Below are 18,507 nucleotides of genomic sequence, written 5' to 3'. Positions count from 1 at the left end.
TTTCTTAGTGTTTGAAGAAATTATACTATAATACCTTAAGATTATTTAAACATCTTATTTAATAATACAATACTGTGCATGTAGAATTAGACTAGACTGATTGCATGCTAACCCACAGGCATAATATATAAACCTACTATTTTATTATTTGAAATCAACGTCTTTTGTCAGGATTTGTTGCTTTCTCCCAAATGAGGGTCCCAATTTACATTTCCTTAGTGCTGTGTATCTTGATTCAGTCAGAGATCTGGACATCATTTTATACAGTTCACATTTCTCTTACAAATGGTTAAGTAAAGTGAATTGTATTTTTCTCATAAGAAACATCTTTGAATTGAGAGTTGTGGTTCTGATTTGGCATGCAATAAATCAGAGATCTTACCAACAGTATCTCATAAAAACAAATCTACATAACCTTGAGTATGCATATAATTTAATACTTTTCTAAGTCATAGAAATTTGGAGATTAAGTCTTGGCTTAAAAGCCAAGGAAGGGACCTTAGAGATCATCTGTTCCAGCTGTTTCAGGCTGTTCTTTGAGGCACAAGACCCAAAACACTACTTTTAGTTGTTATGTATTTGGACTTCTACCAGATATTTTCTTTGAGGGGGAAAAAAAAGGTGTATGTGGGTAGGAGGGTTGCATGCTTCTGATCTAGACCAACCGCTCTTTGCAGATAAAGAAACTGAGACCCAAAGCTTTTGATTTTATTCATCCACTATATACATTTCTTTTCTCTGGGTCAGACCAGCATTTTATATGTATCTGGCCATGGTATAGAGGATAGCCAGGCAATTACAGTCATGTAGCTTCCTAGCTGTACGTTCTTAGGCAAGTTGCTGAATGTTCTTAGTCTCAGTATACTTACCAGGAAAAAAAAAAAAAAAAAAAGAATTGTTATATCCTTAGGATTGTTTTCACCTTAGAATTTAGAAAATATCTGGGAAGATGATCTGGATTGACCGTGACTCTCTTAAAAAGCATTTTGAATCATTCCACTAATATTTTTCTGAAATGAATATTGTGTCATCTAAATATTGAAGCTGCCTCCTCCCCAGATTGAACCATGATGTCCAGAAAATACTGTAAAGTAAAACAAACATCTTTATTATCAAAGGTGACAGCACCAATAATCACATTTCCTTTACTTTGGCAGTAGTGAGGGTCTTCATGGATGGTAGGTCAGCCTCAGGGCTTTTTCTTCCCCACTTTCACTCCTGTCCAGATATTACGTAAGCCTTGTAGAAACACAAGTTAGGTACTGCAGAATATAAGAAATAGAGATGAAGTATTTAGAGATGAAGTACAAGAGCAAATGACAACATTGAAAGAGAGGTAAACCATACAAAGTGGAATCAGAACTTGGTGGTCCTTTTGATCTTAAGGATGTATTTCACAGAGTAGTTGAGCGATTATGAGAACTCTTTCCTCCTGGCCTATTTCAACAAGGATTGCCTTACTAATCAATTTTTGATAGTCACCTATAGTTACCAGAGAATGCAGTCTTTTATTTGGGCAACAGAGCAATTAGATATAATTATGTTAAAGACCACTTACCATTTGCTATTAAAAGTGAATGATTAGTTGTGTCCTGAGAAGATTTTGTTCCAGGATTTTTCTTAGAGTCTCAAAGCAATTTAAGTATAGAGAAATAAAATTTAAACCTAAATAAAGGATTTTTCTTTAGTGGTTTGACTGCATATCGACTTGCTGTGTTTGCTTACTTATTTATTTTGGTTTGGTTAAGTTTATTATTGTTTGTTATTAGGAAATAGCATTGATATGATTTGATCCTATATTACTATGATTTTGGAGTTACATAATTCAGTATTGTATTTTATTTTGTTACTCTGTTAAATATCTGTAAGTGATCTTTTTGGTGAATTATATTTTCAACTGAATGAAGATAATAACATTTTATTTTTTTATTTTATTTTTTTTATATATATACTTTTATTTTACCTAAGGACGAGGGAAGCTTCTTTTTGTAGAATATAGAACTATATCCAGCTAATGTATGAAAAGGGACAGCATAGAATTTAAAATAAGATAATAACATTTTAAACTGAACTCTATTTGTGTTTTTTCTTAGGTCTGAAAGAAAGTGCAGAAGAGATGGTGAGAAACAAATTGGAAGGAAAAGATAAACTGACCCCTTGGGAACAATTTTTAGAGAAAAAGAAAGAGAAGAAAAGACTGAAAAAGAAACAAAAGGTATCAATGATAATTTTGGGCAAATATTTATTGAACAACAATCATGTATCAGAAGATAGCTGAAGATATCAGAAGATAGATAGCTAACCACTCACTAGAGTAGGCCATGTTATCACAATTTTAAGAAAGAGGAAAGGGAAAACCCAATAGCTTAAGTGTTTTCTGCAAAGCTACATAATGAGGTACAAATCCTAATAAAAGCCCAGAGCCACTTTAACTTCTGTGCTCTAGTATTTTACATTTACATGCTACCTAAATAAAATGAACAGCTTAATTGATACCTAGATATAAAACAGTTTGGTTCTGTTTCTATTTTTGAGAAAAATATGCATACAGATTCTTCTACTTGAGGATATATACACATAGAAATTTTTAACATGCATGAATTTTTTTCTACATTTGTGTTTCTCAACCTGAATTTTTCATTTTTCAGTATTAATCATATGAATCTTTTAACATCTTGTCATTAAATCCCTTTAATTAAGCCTATTTCCTCTGTGCTAATATGTTGTCTTGAAAAATCTGTTTGACTCCCATTATTTGGGGATAATATCTTTTCCACAGAGTCCTTAGTAACAGCAGAGACCACTTAATGGTTTTTGCTGCTAAAAATGCTCTATCTTGTCACTGAAATGTAGCATTCTAGCAGTACAGTTATTGCCTTAAGATAATATCAGTAATCACAGAATTTTGCAACTTTAGTAATCTTAAACGATTAGTTCTAGTCCAATCTTGATGCTTTATAGTTGTTGGAAATTAAGTGATTCATCTCCAGATACACAGCTTATTAATGGCCAAGCTGAGACCAGAATCCAGATCTCTCACTCCAGTGTCCTTTCCACTGTACCGTATTCTCTAAATATACTACATAAGCTTGTGCTTTTGATGCAGCTGTGACTTTCAGTGCTTGTGAAGATGGAACGCTGCAAAATTGAATGATGCACTGGAGGGATTTTTAATACTCCTCTATTTAGTCAGTGTTTCTGGAAATAGATAATACAATGAGGATAAAGGGTAAAAACCCTGTCCCCCCTCTTCCTTAGAACTTCTTTTAAAACTAAGCAGGAAGTAAAATATCTTCTAAATAGAATAATTTCACAAGTTATTAAGCCATCTGTGTACTGTAAAACTTACAACTGGGTCTTTTTGGGTCAATAAAGTAGTCTCTTGTTTCTGAGATCTTTAGTAGCTATTCTCTTTTATTTTCATTTGCTGGGCACTTTGAGCTTATCTTGTGCTTTTACTCTTTCCCTTCATTGGGCTAAGCCTGGACTCATTACTACCACTAGAAATATGTTTGTTGAGTGCCAGTTTGTTCTAGGCTCAGTGCTCTGTACTGGATCACTGCTGGATTCCACAGATCCCTTCCACCCACAGGTTCTCGTATACAGAGGAGTTTCAAGAATTTCCTTCATATTAAAAATATTTTGCCCCTTTTCCTCACTGTGGCTTCCATTTTGACGTTGAAAAATTATTACTGAAGAAATGAATACATGTTTATATGCAATATTGATGCAGCTAAAGTTTAGATCTAAAATCAGTGACGTGAGTAGATACGTAGTTATTCTATAATCTTTGTTAGAAAAATTTATTACTACTGAATCTATTTTAAGAGTTTGGTAAACAAAATTCATAGAAGCTCTTGCTCTTAAAAGGATATTAATATCAAAATGAATACTTTTTAGGGCTTGGTGGGTCTTCTTCAGCATGGAAGATAATATTTAACAGTATGTATTCTGAATATTTTTGTTAAAATGACTCACTTTTTAGATTCTTGGAAATAACCTCAATCTGGTTTGTCTGACCTCAGTTCACATGTCCTATTTATTATATAGGTTTGATTTTTTATTTAAGTATTCTAATTTAGTAGACAGTCTGTTCAAATTTGATTAGGAAAAATATTAACCAACACATTTGCTTAAAAATAGCCAAAGAATTTTCAAGGGTGGATTATAGATAAAACAAAATAATTGTTAAAATTGGGTGATGAAAACAGGGGCTTCATTAAGCTGTCCTTACTGCTTTTGCATATGTTTTAATTTTCATAATAAAAAAAATCACTTTCTTGGGGCACCTGCGTGGCTCAGTCGGTTGAGCATCTGACTTCGGCTCAGGTCGTGATCTCACAGCTCGTGAGTTTGAGCCCTGCGTCGGGCTCTGTGCCGACAGCTCAGAGCCTGGAGCCTGCTTCGGATTCTGTGTCTGCCTCTCTCTCTGCCCCTAACTCACTCGCATTCTGTCTCTCTCAAAAATAAATAAACATTAAAAAAAAATAAATTAAAAAAAATCACTTTCTTTAACCAGCAAATAAATTGTTATAAATAATTATTTACATGATAATCCACAATGTATAACTTCAAGCTGTTGATAGTCACTGCCATTTCTCAATTTTGTGAGAGATAAGGCCACATCTTTTCACTGATCACCCACATAAAAGTGTTCTTCTCTTTTGAATGTCTGTATCATTTCATTTTTGCTTCTTCTAGCACTTCCTATCTTGAACTGCTATTACTAATATATGTGTCTGTTTACGTGTCTAGCTTTTTTTTTATAGATTGTAAAATTTTTATTCATTTTAATTTTTTTAAATGTATTTATTTTTAAGAGTGTGAGTCGGGGAGGGACAGAGAGAGAGACAATCCCAAGCAGGCTCTTCACTGTCAGCACAGAGCTGAACACAGGGCTTGAACTCACAAACCATGAGATCATGACCTGAGCCAAAATCAGGAGTTGGACACTTAATCAACTGAGCCACCCAGGCGCCAGATTATAATTTTTTTAAAGACAGAAACCATGTATCTGATAACTTTCACTTTTCCCAACAACCCTACATAGCTTTATGCATTTATTAAATATTCCATAAATATTTATTTTTATCCATAAATATTTGTTGAAGAAGCAAAAGAATGATCAGATAGGAGTTATTTTACAAATTAATTTTAAAAACTGGTTTCATTCTAGATTGTACTGTTTGATTTAAAAGAAATAAGATGTTGGGGCGCCTGGGTGGCTCAGTCGGTGGGTGTTCAGCTTCATTCAGCTCAGGTCATGGTCTTGCAGTTTGTGGGTTCGAGCCCTGTGTTGGGCTCTGTGCTGACAGCTCAGAGCCTGGAACCTGCTTCAGATTCTGTGTCTCCCTCTCTCTCTCCGCTCCTCCCCCACTCACACTCTGTCTCTCTCAAAAATAAACAAACATTAAAAAAAAAAATTTAAAAAAAATAAAAGAAATGAGATGTGATATATATATTTACGGATATATGTATATACACAAAGTGGAATATTAGTGATCAAAAAGAATGAAATCTTGCCATTTGCAACAACATGGATAGAATTAGAGTGTATTGCGCTAAGTGAAATAAGTCAGAAGACAAGTATCATATGATTTCACTCATGAGAAATTTAAGAAACACAGCAGATGAACATAGGGGAAGGGAAAGACAAGATAAAAACAGAAAGGGAGGCAAACCATAAAAAACTTAAATACAGAGAACAAACTGAGGGTTGCTGGAGGGGTTACTGTGGGGGGATAGGCTAACTGGGTTGATGGGCATTAAGGAGGGCACTTTTTTGGATGAACACTGGGTGTTATATGTAAGTGATTAATTACTAAATTTTACTCTTGAAACCAGTACTACACTATAGGTTAACTAACTTGAATTTAAATTAAAAAAAAAAAATAGGGTACTTACATAAAAAAAGAAAAAGAAATGATAGGATTTTTCTTCATTGTCTTTGTAATAAACTGTATGTATTTTTATATTCACCTTAAGGCTCTTGCTGAAGAGGTCAGTGAAGATGAACTTCCCTCTGATGTTGATCTGAATGACCCATACTTTGCCGAAGAAATTATAAAAATAGGTAAGCCAGCCCATATTTGAGTTTTTAATTGGAATTTAAAGAAAGGTGACATGGGTAGAAGCAGTGTAAACTACTCATTCTCTTAAAACTCCTAGAATTTGTGTACCTCTTTTAGTGGCTTATAAGCAAGGTCTGTCCTTTGGGGTATAAACATCTATCCAGTTACAAAGGGTCAGCATACAAATAATTTCAATATAGGAGGCTTTGGTGATGTAATTGATTTAATGGTTTACTAGGGATCCCTTTTTTGGAAATATCCTTGTAGACAGATTGACTATAAAAAGATGAGGGGAAAGGAAGTGATCTTCTTGTGTGCTTACACTGCTTTTCTATGACATATCTCTAGGTCTTTACAAAGACTGAAAAAGAGAAAGTGTGAAATAAATTTGTTTATGTGGATGTGTGTATAAATTTCTTAGAATTTTTACATGGTGTTGTAGCATGAAAGCTTTTCTGCTCAAATATACAAAAACATCTATGTTTCATTTATCCATTTTTACATTTATCCTGCTTCATCATTGTAGATGAAAGCCAGCTTCCTCCCCTTTTACCTTGGATCCCAGAACTATCTGGTATTTGATTTCCTGTATCCAAGGAGCTTTGTTTCCATCATATATGCACTGCTCATTCTTTCCCTAATGCTTTCATTCTTACCTTTTGGTTATGTGTAAATGTGTGTGGTAAGGTTCAGCCCATACATACACAAGTCAGTACAGAGACTACTATAAGCATTTTCCATTTGTTCTCATGCATTTTGCCTTTTTCCTGATCAGAATACCACACACATGAACTCCAAAAGGCTTACTCCTGGAGCAACTCCAAGCTGGCATTGTAAAGAGAAGGATTTTATGAAGTTTCCCTGCTTCTTGTCCCTGGTGACTAGTGGGCCAGAATAGTTCTCAACAGGAAAGTCAAAATTGCTCAAAATTATTTCCTGGTTGTTACAGCCTTTTAGCACTCGCATTTTTTTTTTTTTTTTTTTGATGAAAAAGGAGATCAAGATGAATAAAGTCTATTATAGGATGTCAGATTCTTAGGAATTGGAAAGGGAAATGGAAACTTAGCATATTCTGCTTTTTATCATACCTGAGCGGTCATTTCTAGAAGATGATGGATTTTAGCCTTATCCTCTGCTTTCAGAAAACCAAGTTTATAATGGAGAAATGCAAAGCATTATAGTTTCCTTGTTCTCATTCCAAAGTGCTTCATTTGGCATGTACAGTCTGGTCAGATTGTAGAACTCAGGGCAGGATTCAAAGAGTAAGTTAAATTGTTTGATGGCTTGGGGTGGCTTGTGTCTTGGAATCAGCACATGTAAATTGTGAATAAGCTCTCACTAAAGGTAGTAGCAGAAGTTCCAAGGAAAAGTGTAGATAAAATTTGTTTGCTTTCAATATACTTTTGATTTCAGAATAAATCCTAAGAGTAATTATTTGTATCTGGGCTTAAGTTGTTTCTTTAAAGGGAAAAGAAAAACAGAAAGGCTGAGAATTTTTTTTTTTTTACATAAATTTTAGGACAAAAAAAATGTATCTTGCCATGTCTGTTTATTCATACTGTCAATAAATATTGCCTCCTCGGTGCTGGACACTCTGCTAGGCTAGAGATATAACAGTAATAATACAAGCACGGTTATGTTTCTTGAGAAGTCTGTGGTATTAAGGAAGTCATGCTAAACAGGTAAACAGATAAGAATATTGTAAGATATTGTAAGATCAGTGTCTTAAAGAGAATAGGGTAAGAGTGCCTGGGTGGCTCCATCGGTTAAGTGTCTGACTCTTGATTTTGGCTCAGGTCATGGTCTCACAGTTGTGGGTTTGAGCCCCACATGGGGCTCTGCACTTACAGCATTGAACCTGCTTGGGATTCTCTCTCCCTCTCTCTCTGCCCCTTCCGTATTTTCTTTCTCTCTCTCTCCTTTTCTCTCTCTCTCTCTCCCCCCCCCCCCAAATAAACAAACTTTAAAGAATATAGCCTAATATAGAGGATAAAACTGGGAGGAAGGAAGAGTAGCTTACTTTAGACACAGAGGGGGGCCAAAAAAAAAAAAAAAAAAAAAAAAAGACTTTTCCAAGGTGGTGACATTTGAATAAGACCTGTAGAATAAGAAGGAGTCAGGCATAAAGAAAACAAGGGAAAAGTAGGTATACAGGCTGTGAGGTGAGAACGAACTTGTGTTGGAGAAATTGAAAGACCCAATGTGACTGGAAAATGGTCAGAGGAGTTTGATAGGAGGCCAGGCTGGGACACAGGATCAACCCTGCATGGCCTTGTGTCATGGCAACACATTTTGATTTTACTCTTCTAACAGTAGGAAGCCACTGAAAGGTCTTTAAGCAACAACACGACATGATCTGGTGTATATGTTGGTTCCTGTCAAGAGAACAGATTGAAGAAAAGGCATCAGTGAGAGCTGAGAGACCAGGCTTTTCAAGAGGTGATACTGGTTTAGGTAGCATGCCAGTAATGGAATTGGAAGGAAAAAAGTAAATGGAATTCTAGATATATTTTAGACATACACTTGTGGACTTACTTGAATAAGGAAGAAATTTAGCAGAACTAGATTTTGGTTTTGAGTCTCTAGAAGAATATTCTTCCATTTACTGAGTTAGGAAGGAATGTAAAAACAGTAGGTTTGGGTGGGAAGTAAGGTCAATAGTTCCATTTTGGGTATAATCACTTTGAGATGTATTAGGTTACATTTATAAAGAAGTCTGGGTGATCAGCCGAAAAGTCAGTGCAGGTACAAACTTAGGAATCAATAGCATATAAATAGTATTTCAAACCATAGAACTGGAAGTTAAAAGCATTGGTAAGAGAGGAGGGTGCGTGATTGGGCTCTAGGTTGGGTAAAGCTTACACAAGGCACTATTACTCTGTCATACTGGAGAAGGTACTACTTGGAAGGTAGGGAGAAAGTTGAAGAAACTGAGAAGGAGCAGCTGTGGAATAGGAGGAAAAGCGTTAGTGTTTGGAAGGGTGTATAGTTCAAGCCCCATGGCTGAGCAGGACAGAGACATTTTAAGCCAGATGGACTTGGATACATTTGTAACACCTTTGCCCTTGGCAATCCCATAGAGCTAAACTTACATACTCTTCAAAATATGGAGGAATTGAGTTCATTGATTAATGCCAGACCTGATGTTTGGCTTGGGTTAGGAGCCAGTTGTGAGTACTAGAAATCTTTTCTCACTTTTCCTTCTGTTTTTCCCCTACACTATAAACTTGCTATAATTTTTTTCTAAACTACAAACTTGATATCAAATGAGAGGTTCAAAAATATGTATTTCTAGAATTCGTTAATAGTTAATTTTTACTCTTAGAAATGAAATACAGTTGACCCTGAACAACATGGATTTGAACTGTGAATCCACTTATACGTGGATTTTTTTTGTGAATGTAGTACAGTACTGTAAATGTATTTTCTCTTATGATTTTCTTAATAACATTTTTTATTTCCTCTAACTTTATCATAAAAATATAAATGTAGTAGGTACAAATATGCAAAATATGTGTTAATCGACTGTTTATGTTATTGGTAGGGTCTCTGGTTGACAGTAAGCTATTAGTAGTTAAGTTTTGTAGAAGTCAAAAAGGCACATATGGATTTTCAACCATGTGGGGGGTCAGTGCCCCAAACTTCTGTGTTGTTCAAGTATCAGCTGTATTGGAAAAATTTGTTTATTGCTGTCTAATTGCATAAACTCTTTAATAAGATTTTGTTTTTGAAGAAGTAGGAGAGAAATAAAATACATCACATGTAAATATACCCTATTAAAATGTATCCTTTGTCTTGACAACCTAGATATTTGATAAACAATAAGCCATCCTGAAAATCTAATAATATGGTATACATACTTGATTCATTCAAACAGTATGATGAGTGCTTATATCCTACTGCTTGCATATGTTGGCTTGCAGTTTTAAAATGCTTTTATATGTACTCTGTCTTCTAATCCAAACTTCAGCCCACTTTATAGATGAGTAAATTGAAATTCAAAAAACATAGTTGAATTGCCCAAGGGCCAGTGGTAAATGGTAGAACTTGAGTTTAAATGGGCTCCCATTTTGTAACCCTACGAGTATGTTGTGAAGACCAAAGCCAGAGCCAAGGACCCATGTGTATAAGAAGTGGATATAGGGAACTGCTGGATTTCCCAGAAAAGCCAGAATGCCCAGGTCCAAAGGATGATTAACAATCTGTATCTGTTAATCTTGGAACTTGCTACAAAAACAGTGAATTGCAAGGGGCTTTATCACTCCCTTCTGGTCAGTACTGAGACCGCATTTGCCCTCCAGTGAATTCTTTTAACTGTTTTCCTAAGAAGTACTCAGCTAAACCCTCTGGAGGAAGTTTTTTATGAGAACGCTTCTCAGACATTACAAGTAATAGAATATGAAATTTCCTTTACAGATATTCCTTGTACAGGTCAACTTTTTTTACCACAAATCTTTTTCCATAGATGTATTCTGTTACATTTGTTGCTTAAAGTAAGGATAGTAAGCCCCAGTAAGGATTGTTTAGATTTATTTTTTTAAGCCATTAACATCTGATTTTGAATCTCTGTCAATGTATTAGAATCATCCATATGTACTTTTTGCAGCAGTCCCAGGACATGTGGTTTTTCACTTGCCAGAAGATTTACTAAAAAATAAATACAACATTTCAGAACAGGGACTTTCATTTCCCTAGTACTCTTATCTAACTTAGGTCTGAAAACTTTCCAAGGAGAAAAAAAAAATGTTTAAAAAAAATAAATAAGATATGCTCTCTTAATATGATCTTGTTAACAGTGCAGAAAGGATTTCTACACATTATTTATCTTCTGACTAAACAGTTCAGGCCAGCAGAGTAAATTCTTTGTGAGCAAAAAAATTTTTATCATGCTAAAATTGGATATTATTTTTAACCCTTACCATTTTGGAGATTCTTTTTCCTCCTTTGCTACAATCTTTCTTTCAAGTTTATTTTTATTACTTTTCACCAGGTTGTTATAAAATCTGGAACAGTTAGTTGTGGGTTCTTTGAAATCATTTCCCACAGTTGTATATGAAGATCTTTATCTCCTTTATGTATTAATCATATACAGCCTGTTTTTTTCCTGCCACGGGATGATCTTCTGCGTATGTCACTTGTCCATTCACTTCAGAAGGAACTCTTGCCTTGAGAACATAGGAGCAGAAGTAAACTTAGGGTGTGGAAGTCAGACCCTAAGAAACTAGAACCCTGATGATATATATATATGGATATAGATACACATTCTTTAAAATAGAGAAAACGTTATAATCTGAAAATAGATACCTCCATTTCCTGGAGAATATTTGACATAGAAGCAATAAAGATTTTCACTTTAGGAAGAAGGGCTGTCTACAAGTATTTCTTCCTGGAAGTGTAGACAAATGCCTTGGTAGCACTGAGGGGTGAACCTAAACACTTTATGCTGGCATTTTCTCTCAGCTGGGTATGGCTGCCGAAGTACAGCAGGGACTTAATACACACGGAGCAGTTTCTAAAGCCTCTCTCCACTTTAGGCTTTGCTTTTCTTATTATCCCTCATTAGCTGCAGTTATTCAACCATGTTATATTCTGTGAATTTTACTTTTTCACAACAAAATGCATTTTTTTTAATGTTAATTCATTTTTTGAGAGAGAGACAGAGACAGAGTGAGAGTGGAGAACGGGCAGAGAGAGAAGGAGACACAGAGTCCAAAGCAGGCTCTAAGCTGTCAGCACCGAGGCCAATGCAGCAACGTGCAGCTCAGACCCACAAACCATGAGATCATGACCTGAGCCAAAGTTGGACCCCTAAACAACAGAGCCACCCAGGCATCCCACAAAATGCATTTTTTTAAATTTTATTTATTTATTTTTTTTTAATTTACATCCAAATTAGCATATAGTGCAACAGTGATTTCAGGAGTAGATTCCTTAGTGCCCCTTACCCATTTAGCCCATCTCCCTTCCCACAAGCCCTCCAGCAACCCTCAGTTTGTTCTCCATATTTATGAGTCTCTTCTGTTTGGTCCCTCTCCCTGTTTTTATATTACTTTTGTTTCCCTTCCCTTATGTTCATCTGTTTTGTCTCTTAAAGTCCTCATATGAGTAAAGTCGTATGATTTTTGTCTTTCTCTGACTAAGTTCACTTAGCATAATACCCTCCAGTTCCATCCACGTAGTTGCAAATGGCAAGATTTCATTCTTTCTGATTGCCAAGTAATACTCCATTGTATATGCATATACCACATCTTCTTTATCCATTCATCCATCGATGGCCATTTGGGCTCTTTCCATACTTTGGCTATTGTTGATAGTGCTGCTATAAACATGGGGGTGCATGTGTCCCTTCAAAACAGCACACCTGTATCCCTTCGATAAATGCCTAGTAGTGCAATTGCTGGGTCATAGGGTAGTTGTATTTTTAGTTTTTTGAGGAACCTCCATACTGTTTTCCAGAGTGGCTGCACCAGCTTGCATTCCCACAAAATGCATTTTAAATGGAAAGAGTTGTTAGAAGGAGAATGACATTTGATAGTGAAGGAATATAGCTTAGTGATTAACATTAGAGAGCCTGAGCTGGACTGCTCAGGTTTAAATCATGGTTCCTTCACTTACTAAACTTGAGAGAATTACTTAAGCTCTCTGTGCTTTGGTTTCCTCATCCACAGAATGAAGATTATAACAAATAATAGAATCTACCTCAGCATTGTTGTGAGGATTAAATTAGTTAATATATATAAAGTGAAGAGAACAGTGCTGCTGCCTATCACAATAGTAAGTACTATGTAAGCTTAGAGACCATTGGTTTCTCTGCGTTGGAAGTGCAGAACACAGCTTAGCCAAAGAAGACCATGTTCAGTAGTTCAGAGAAGATTGGCATCGTGTAATAACATTCTAGAGTAACAGAACATGTCTTTGTAGATTCTGAACCGTCTTATTCATTGCACTAGTGTTTCATACTTTTGCACCCTGATACCCGTTCCCTTTGTATCCCTCCTACTCCAAAGACCCAAAAAAGGAAGAAAAAAATCAGGCATCAGCATGATCACCAAGGAGCCCAGGACATCTTATGTATGTGTAGTCAGACTATCATAACAGTAACAACAAGCACTTTATAGCACTGTGTGTTAGGTATTAACTGACCTCTTCATGTTTACTAATTTATTTAGTCCTCACAGTAACCCTATGAAGTAGGTGCTATTATTATAATCGCCATTTTACAGATAAGGACACAGACCCACACTGCCTAAACCGAACTGTGGTACAGCTGGAATTTAAACCCAGGTCAACTGCTCCAGACTCAAGTGCCTTTAATTGCTGTTCATGACTACCTGTCACTCAGGACAAGAACATCTCATCTAACATCTTGTCTCCAGAAGTCCCTGAGTCCCTAGGAATATAAGCAGGGTACCAATAAGGAGCCATTATTACCATAAGTAGTTTTGCCCAAAAATAGCACTAGAAAGTTAACCGAAGATCAAATTTGTCTTCAGAGAATGAGAGTTTTGTTAAACTTTTACTGTGAAATTCTTAATGCAAAGATGAATTTTTCATTTTCCAGATGAGTTTTTTATATACAGAGTTTTAAGAGTTTATATACTAAAGTAACTTTTGTGTGTATGTGATTTCTTCTGTTGTTCTTACACTAAAAATGTAAGCTCTATTTAAGCTCAGATAACTATTCTCCTGGATATCTCTTAGGTGCTGTTTTTTTCCCCCTTAATGTTAAACTCTTTAATCTAGCTGCATTATTTTCCTGTACATTGTAAGATGATGCTGCAACTCAATTTTTTTCCCCCAGAATAAAGCAAGTTGCCCAGCACCAGTTATTCAATAATCTCTTCTTTTTTCAGTGATGTATGGTGCTGCATTTTATTATATACTAAGCCATAACTGTTCTATTTCATGAATGGATGTTGAATTTTATCAAATGCATATTCTATACCTATTAAAATGATCTTATGGTTTTTCTTTTTTAGTTAATGATGTAATCATACATTACTTTCAGAAGAAATTCCTTCCTTATAATATTCAGTCACCCCATCCAGATGTATTATTTCATTCACACCCATAGCCATCACTTAGTAATATTTTTTTACTTTCTTCAGTTTCTATGTTTATTGATAAGATTATTCCTAGATATCTTGCATTTTTGTTCCTAGCATAGTCAGAATGTTATGAATAGTCTTACAGTTTTCCCCCCTTCTGTGTTGGTTTGTTGTGCCAGGTATAAAAGAAAAGAAAAAATCAGTGAAATCTACAAAAGATGGCATATCTCCGGTGGAAGAAGCTGAAATAGAAAGACAAAAGGTAAAACATGATCATTGTTACATGACTAGTGGATAATTGATATGTACAATTTAAATGAAGTTAGTTGTCTGCATAAGTTTCTACTGTCCCTAAAAAAAAAATAACTTATAAAATAAAATATAAAAAATAAAAATATAATATAAAAGATAAAACTTATATAGCAATGGTATTTATAATTAAGTTATAAAACACATAATTAAGTATTTTAGCAGTTCAGTTTTTAAGTTTTACCAAACATTTTTCCAACTAGTACAAAGTTGAAATTTATCTCAAACCCAAAGCATGTCCTTTTTGATTAAAAGGAAAATAACTCATTGTTAAAAATTCTTACTGTGGGGCACCTGGGTGGCTCAGTCGGTTAAGCATCCGACTTTGGCTTATGTCATGGTCTCGTGGTTCACGGGTTTGAACCCCACATCAGGCTCTGTGCTGACAGCTCAGAGCCTGGAGCCTGCTTTGGATTTTGTGTCTCTGTCTCTCTGCCCTTCTCCCACTCACTCTCTGGCTGTCTCCCTCTCTCTCTCTCAAAAATAAATAAACATTAAAAAAATTTTGGGGGGGCTCCTGGGTGGCTTGGTCAGTTACGTGACCGACTTCGGCTCAGGTCATGATCTCATGGTTCGTGGGTTCAAGCCCTGCGTTGGACTCTATGCTGAACGCTTGCTTGGAGCCTGGAGCCTGCTTCAGATTCTGTGTCTCCTTCCCTTTCTGTCCCTCCCCCGCTTGTGCTCTGTCTCACTGTCTCTCAAAAATAAATAAATGTAAAAAAAAATTTTTTTAATAAAAAAATTTTTAAATTCTTACTGTAAGACCAAAAATACTACTATTAAAACCTTGAAATAATATTGCCATAAGTTTTAATTCAACCCAGATCTGTCCTATAATTCAGACTGCTTTTATGTTGTCAAGTGCTAATTTCTCTCTTATTATGTAAACAACATAAATTTAATGTATAAAATTAAAGTTTTTCTTGAAAATGCAGTGACCCTTATGCTTCAGTGACTCCAAAGATCCATGGCACAGATTAATATGTATTTTTGTTGAGGTAGGAATTGGAGTCAACAGTGTCCCTATGACTGATGTTCATGTCACTCCCTGGGAGTCAGCTTGACTGGTCACCTAAACTCTGCACCATAATGCATATTTTCTAACCTCCATTTATTGCACGTAACAGTAATGCTCATAGAGTAAAGGAACACAAAGAAAATCTTTTGTGGAAAATGGCTTTAAAAAAGAAAGCCAACTAAAGGTGCCAGTGATGAAAGTGAAAGGAAATTAAAGCCATTTAAGTGTTAGTATAGGAAAATTCACCAAAGCCTGACAGCATACTCTGTATTTTCTCTAGTACACATTTTCTCTAGTATTTACTCAGTTCCTCAAAGTTCATGTTTAATTCCATGGTTGGTAGAAAATGCCACTCTTCAGTGGAAACAGACATATTAGATTTCAGAAGCAAATATTAAAATCCTGCCTTTATAGAAATGTATCAATATTGAAAAGTTAAAGGTAAAAAAGCAAAAGAAAGAAGAAATACCTTGCTGTTAAAGCACATGTTTGGAAAGTGTAGTTTGTGTCACAAAATACTACACATTTGTTAGCTTGAGTGTCATTACTTAAAAAGACCAAAGTGATGGGGCGCCTGGGTGGCTCAGCTGGTTAAGTGTCCAACTTCAGCTGAGGTCATGATCTCACAGTTAGTGAGTTTGAGCCCCGCATCAGGCTCTGTGCTGACAGCTCAGAGCCTGGAGCCTGCTTCAGATTCTGTGTCTCCCTCTCTCTCTGCCCCTCCCCTGCTCATACTCTGTCTGTCTCTCTCAAAAATAAATAAACATTTAAAAAAATATATTTTTTTTCAAGACCAAAGTGAAAATGAGAAATTTTTATTTGAGAGATTTAGGGAATCTTTTCTATAGCCTATTAACCAGTTATAATAAGTGAAATGTCTGGTTTTTAAATACAAACTTTCATTCCTCTTGGTGATGCTTCTAAAACTTTTACCTTATTGCTCTACCAAGATCTTTGGGTTTCTTTATGAGTTTTGGTAATCTACAATCAGTTTATAGATGATAAATGATGTCCCAGAGCATTAGCGACCAGGTTCTCTTCCTAGAGGGGATATCTGTGCCCCATACTTCTGCTTGGGGAAAAAAAAAGCACTGTTGTGTATTTGATCTTTATTTTCTCTCAACAGGCTGAAATGGCTCTGCTCATGATGGACGAGGAGGAAGAGAGCAAGAAACACTTCAATTATAATAAGATTGTAGAGCACCAGAATCTAAGCAAAAAGAAGAAAAAACTGCTGATGAAAAAGAAGGAATTATTAGAGGATGACTTTGAGGTAACCAGGGACAAAAGTCATTAGCCTCTTAAAGGTGGCATTGAATTTAAAGTCAACTCTGGAGATGATCACTGAGCACACCCAAAGTTAGCCTGAAATGTCTTAAGAAGGGCCCGTAGTAGAGCCAGAGCTACCATCTTTTAGTCCAAAACAGCCAGTTCATCCCAGGGTGGATCAAATCACTGTTTATTTAGTTGGGTACCAGGTGAAGTATTGGCTTGTCTTTTGGTAGCCCTATTGCACCAAAAATACATACCTTTTAATGTTAGAATCACATGCAGTGTGATGCTCGCAGTGGGAAAGATATGCATACTCAAGCTTGACTGAAAAATAACAGGTTCATGTCACATCATATCACTGTGTACAATAGCCACTGCAATAGGCTATACTTTTTTCATTGCTATATCTCTTGTTTCTGTCACTCCCTCTTTTCCCTCTTTTTGCTAATAAGTACATATTCCTAATAGTCATACAGGCCTTATGTGTGGGTTTGATTGAGCCTGTACAAAAAATCTATAAACAGCAGTCAGCAACTACTTAATGACTTCCAAGAGTAGGCCTTAAAACTCCATTGACTGTCTGTGGGATACAGTTTTCTAATGAATCAATACAAAATGCTCACATTTGTATTTTATATAATCAACAACTCACTTCAAAATTTGGCCCCATTTTGGGCCTTCTGATTTGTTAATTTATTTGTTTTTCTTTTGTATTTGCAGGTAAATGTTAAGGATGCACGGTTTCAGGCAATGTATACTTCCCACTTGTTCAATTTGGATCCTTCAGATCCTAATTTCAAGAAAACAAAAGCTATGGAAAAAATCCTTGAGGAGAAAGCCCGGCAGAGAGAACAGAAAGAACAAGAACTTACTCAGGCAATAAAGAAAAAAGAGAGTGAAATTCAAAAGGAATCACAAAAGAGGTCCATTGATCCTGCCTTGTCAATGTTGATTAAATCTGTAAAAAACAAAACAGAGCAGTTTCAAGCAAGAAAAAAACAAAAAGTCAAATAGCTGTTTGTTGTTTCTTTTTGGATTGAGAATGTGTTCTCCTAAAATGTACTGAAGTGATAGAGGGAATATTTATTGGGAACAAAGCTTTCTTTCAAGAATATGAATAAAATCTTATTCTGACAGTTGTAAAATTTCTTCCCCTATACAACAGTTTGACTTAATTGTGGATGATTGACAGATTTGTTCTGTATGTTTCCACAGATTAATCATAATTAATTTAATTAAACTGAAATACAAGATTCATAAAATTTTTGTATTTTATGAAATTGAGTCATACTACTAGAAAATTACTCTTGTCCTAATTTTTTAAAAGATTATTTACAATTCTATATAAAAATAGAGCAGTGCCCAGTTGTTAAGTCTGAATAAGAGTTAGGAACAATTTGAGAATATGTAGATGCAATATATTAATTTCTCTGGAAAAGGAGGCAGATTTAGGTATCTATGTAAATTTATTTTTCTGGCCATAATGGATAGAAGCCAGTAACTTCATTGTTTGTTCATGTTTATTATAGCTTGTTTATGAAATTAATTTGTAAATAAAAGTATAAAATATTTTTATTATTTTGTGTAGCACTGACTTCTTTACTTTTATATTTATATATAGCACCTTAAATAAACTCTGAAAAAATACCTGAAAAATTGACTAAGAGGACAACTCTACGAAGAGGCAGTTCCAGGTTTGCATTGCTCATAATTGTATTTGAAATGTTCGTGAGCTCTGCAATGATTTTTCTATTTGTAGTAACAGAAAATTCTGTCTGCCCTTCAGATT

General features: G+C 35.3%; 1 protein-coding gene across 2 annotated transcripts in view; it reads left to right on the top strand.

The window, feature by feature from the left end:
- Positions 1-18,293, top strand: part of ESF1 (ESF1 nucleolar pre-rRNA processing protein homolog) — a 66,466-nt gene extending 48,173 nt beyond the window's left edge. For both annotated transcript variants that reach the window (XM_047852438.1, XM_047852437.1), the window contains exons 10-14: positions 2,094-2,215; positions 5,986-6,073; positions 14,299-14,381; positions 16,573-16,719; positions 17,439-18,293. In XM_047852438.1, coding sequence (XP_047708394.1) covers positions 2,094-2,215; positions 5,986-6,073; positions 14,299-14,381; positions 16,573-16,719; positions 17,439-17,732 — 734 coding nt within the window. In that variant the 3' untranslated portion in view covers positions 17,733-18,293. The remainder of the gene's footprint in view (positions 1-2,093; positions 2,216-5,985; positions 6,074-14,298; positions 14,382-16,572; positions 16,720-17,438) is intronic.
- The last annotated feature ends 214 nt before the right edge of the window (positions 18,294-18,507 follow it).

Source organism: Prionailurus viverrinus, chromosome A3 (assembly GCF_022837055.1).
Source record: "Prionailurus viverrinus isolate Anna chromosome A3, UM_Priviv_1.0, whole genome shotgun sequence".
Classification (NCBI taxonomy): domain Eukaryota; kingdom Metazoa; phylum Chordata; class Mammalia; order Carnivora; family Felidae; genus Prionailurus; species Prionailurus viverrinus.
The sequence above is the reverse complement of the archived record's forward strand: the minus strand, read 5'-3'. Positions and strand labels throughout refer to the sequence as shown.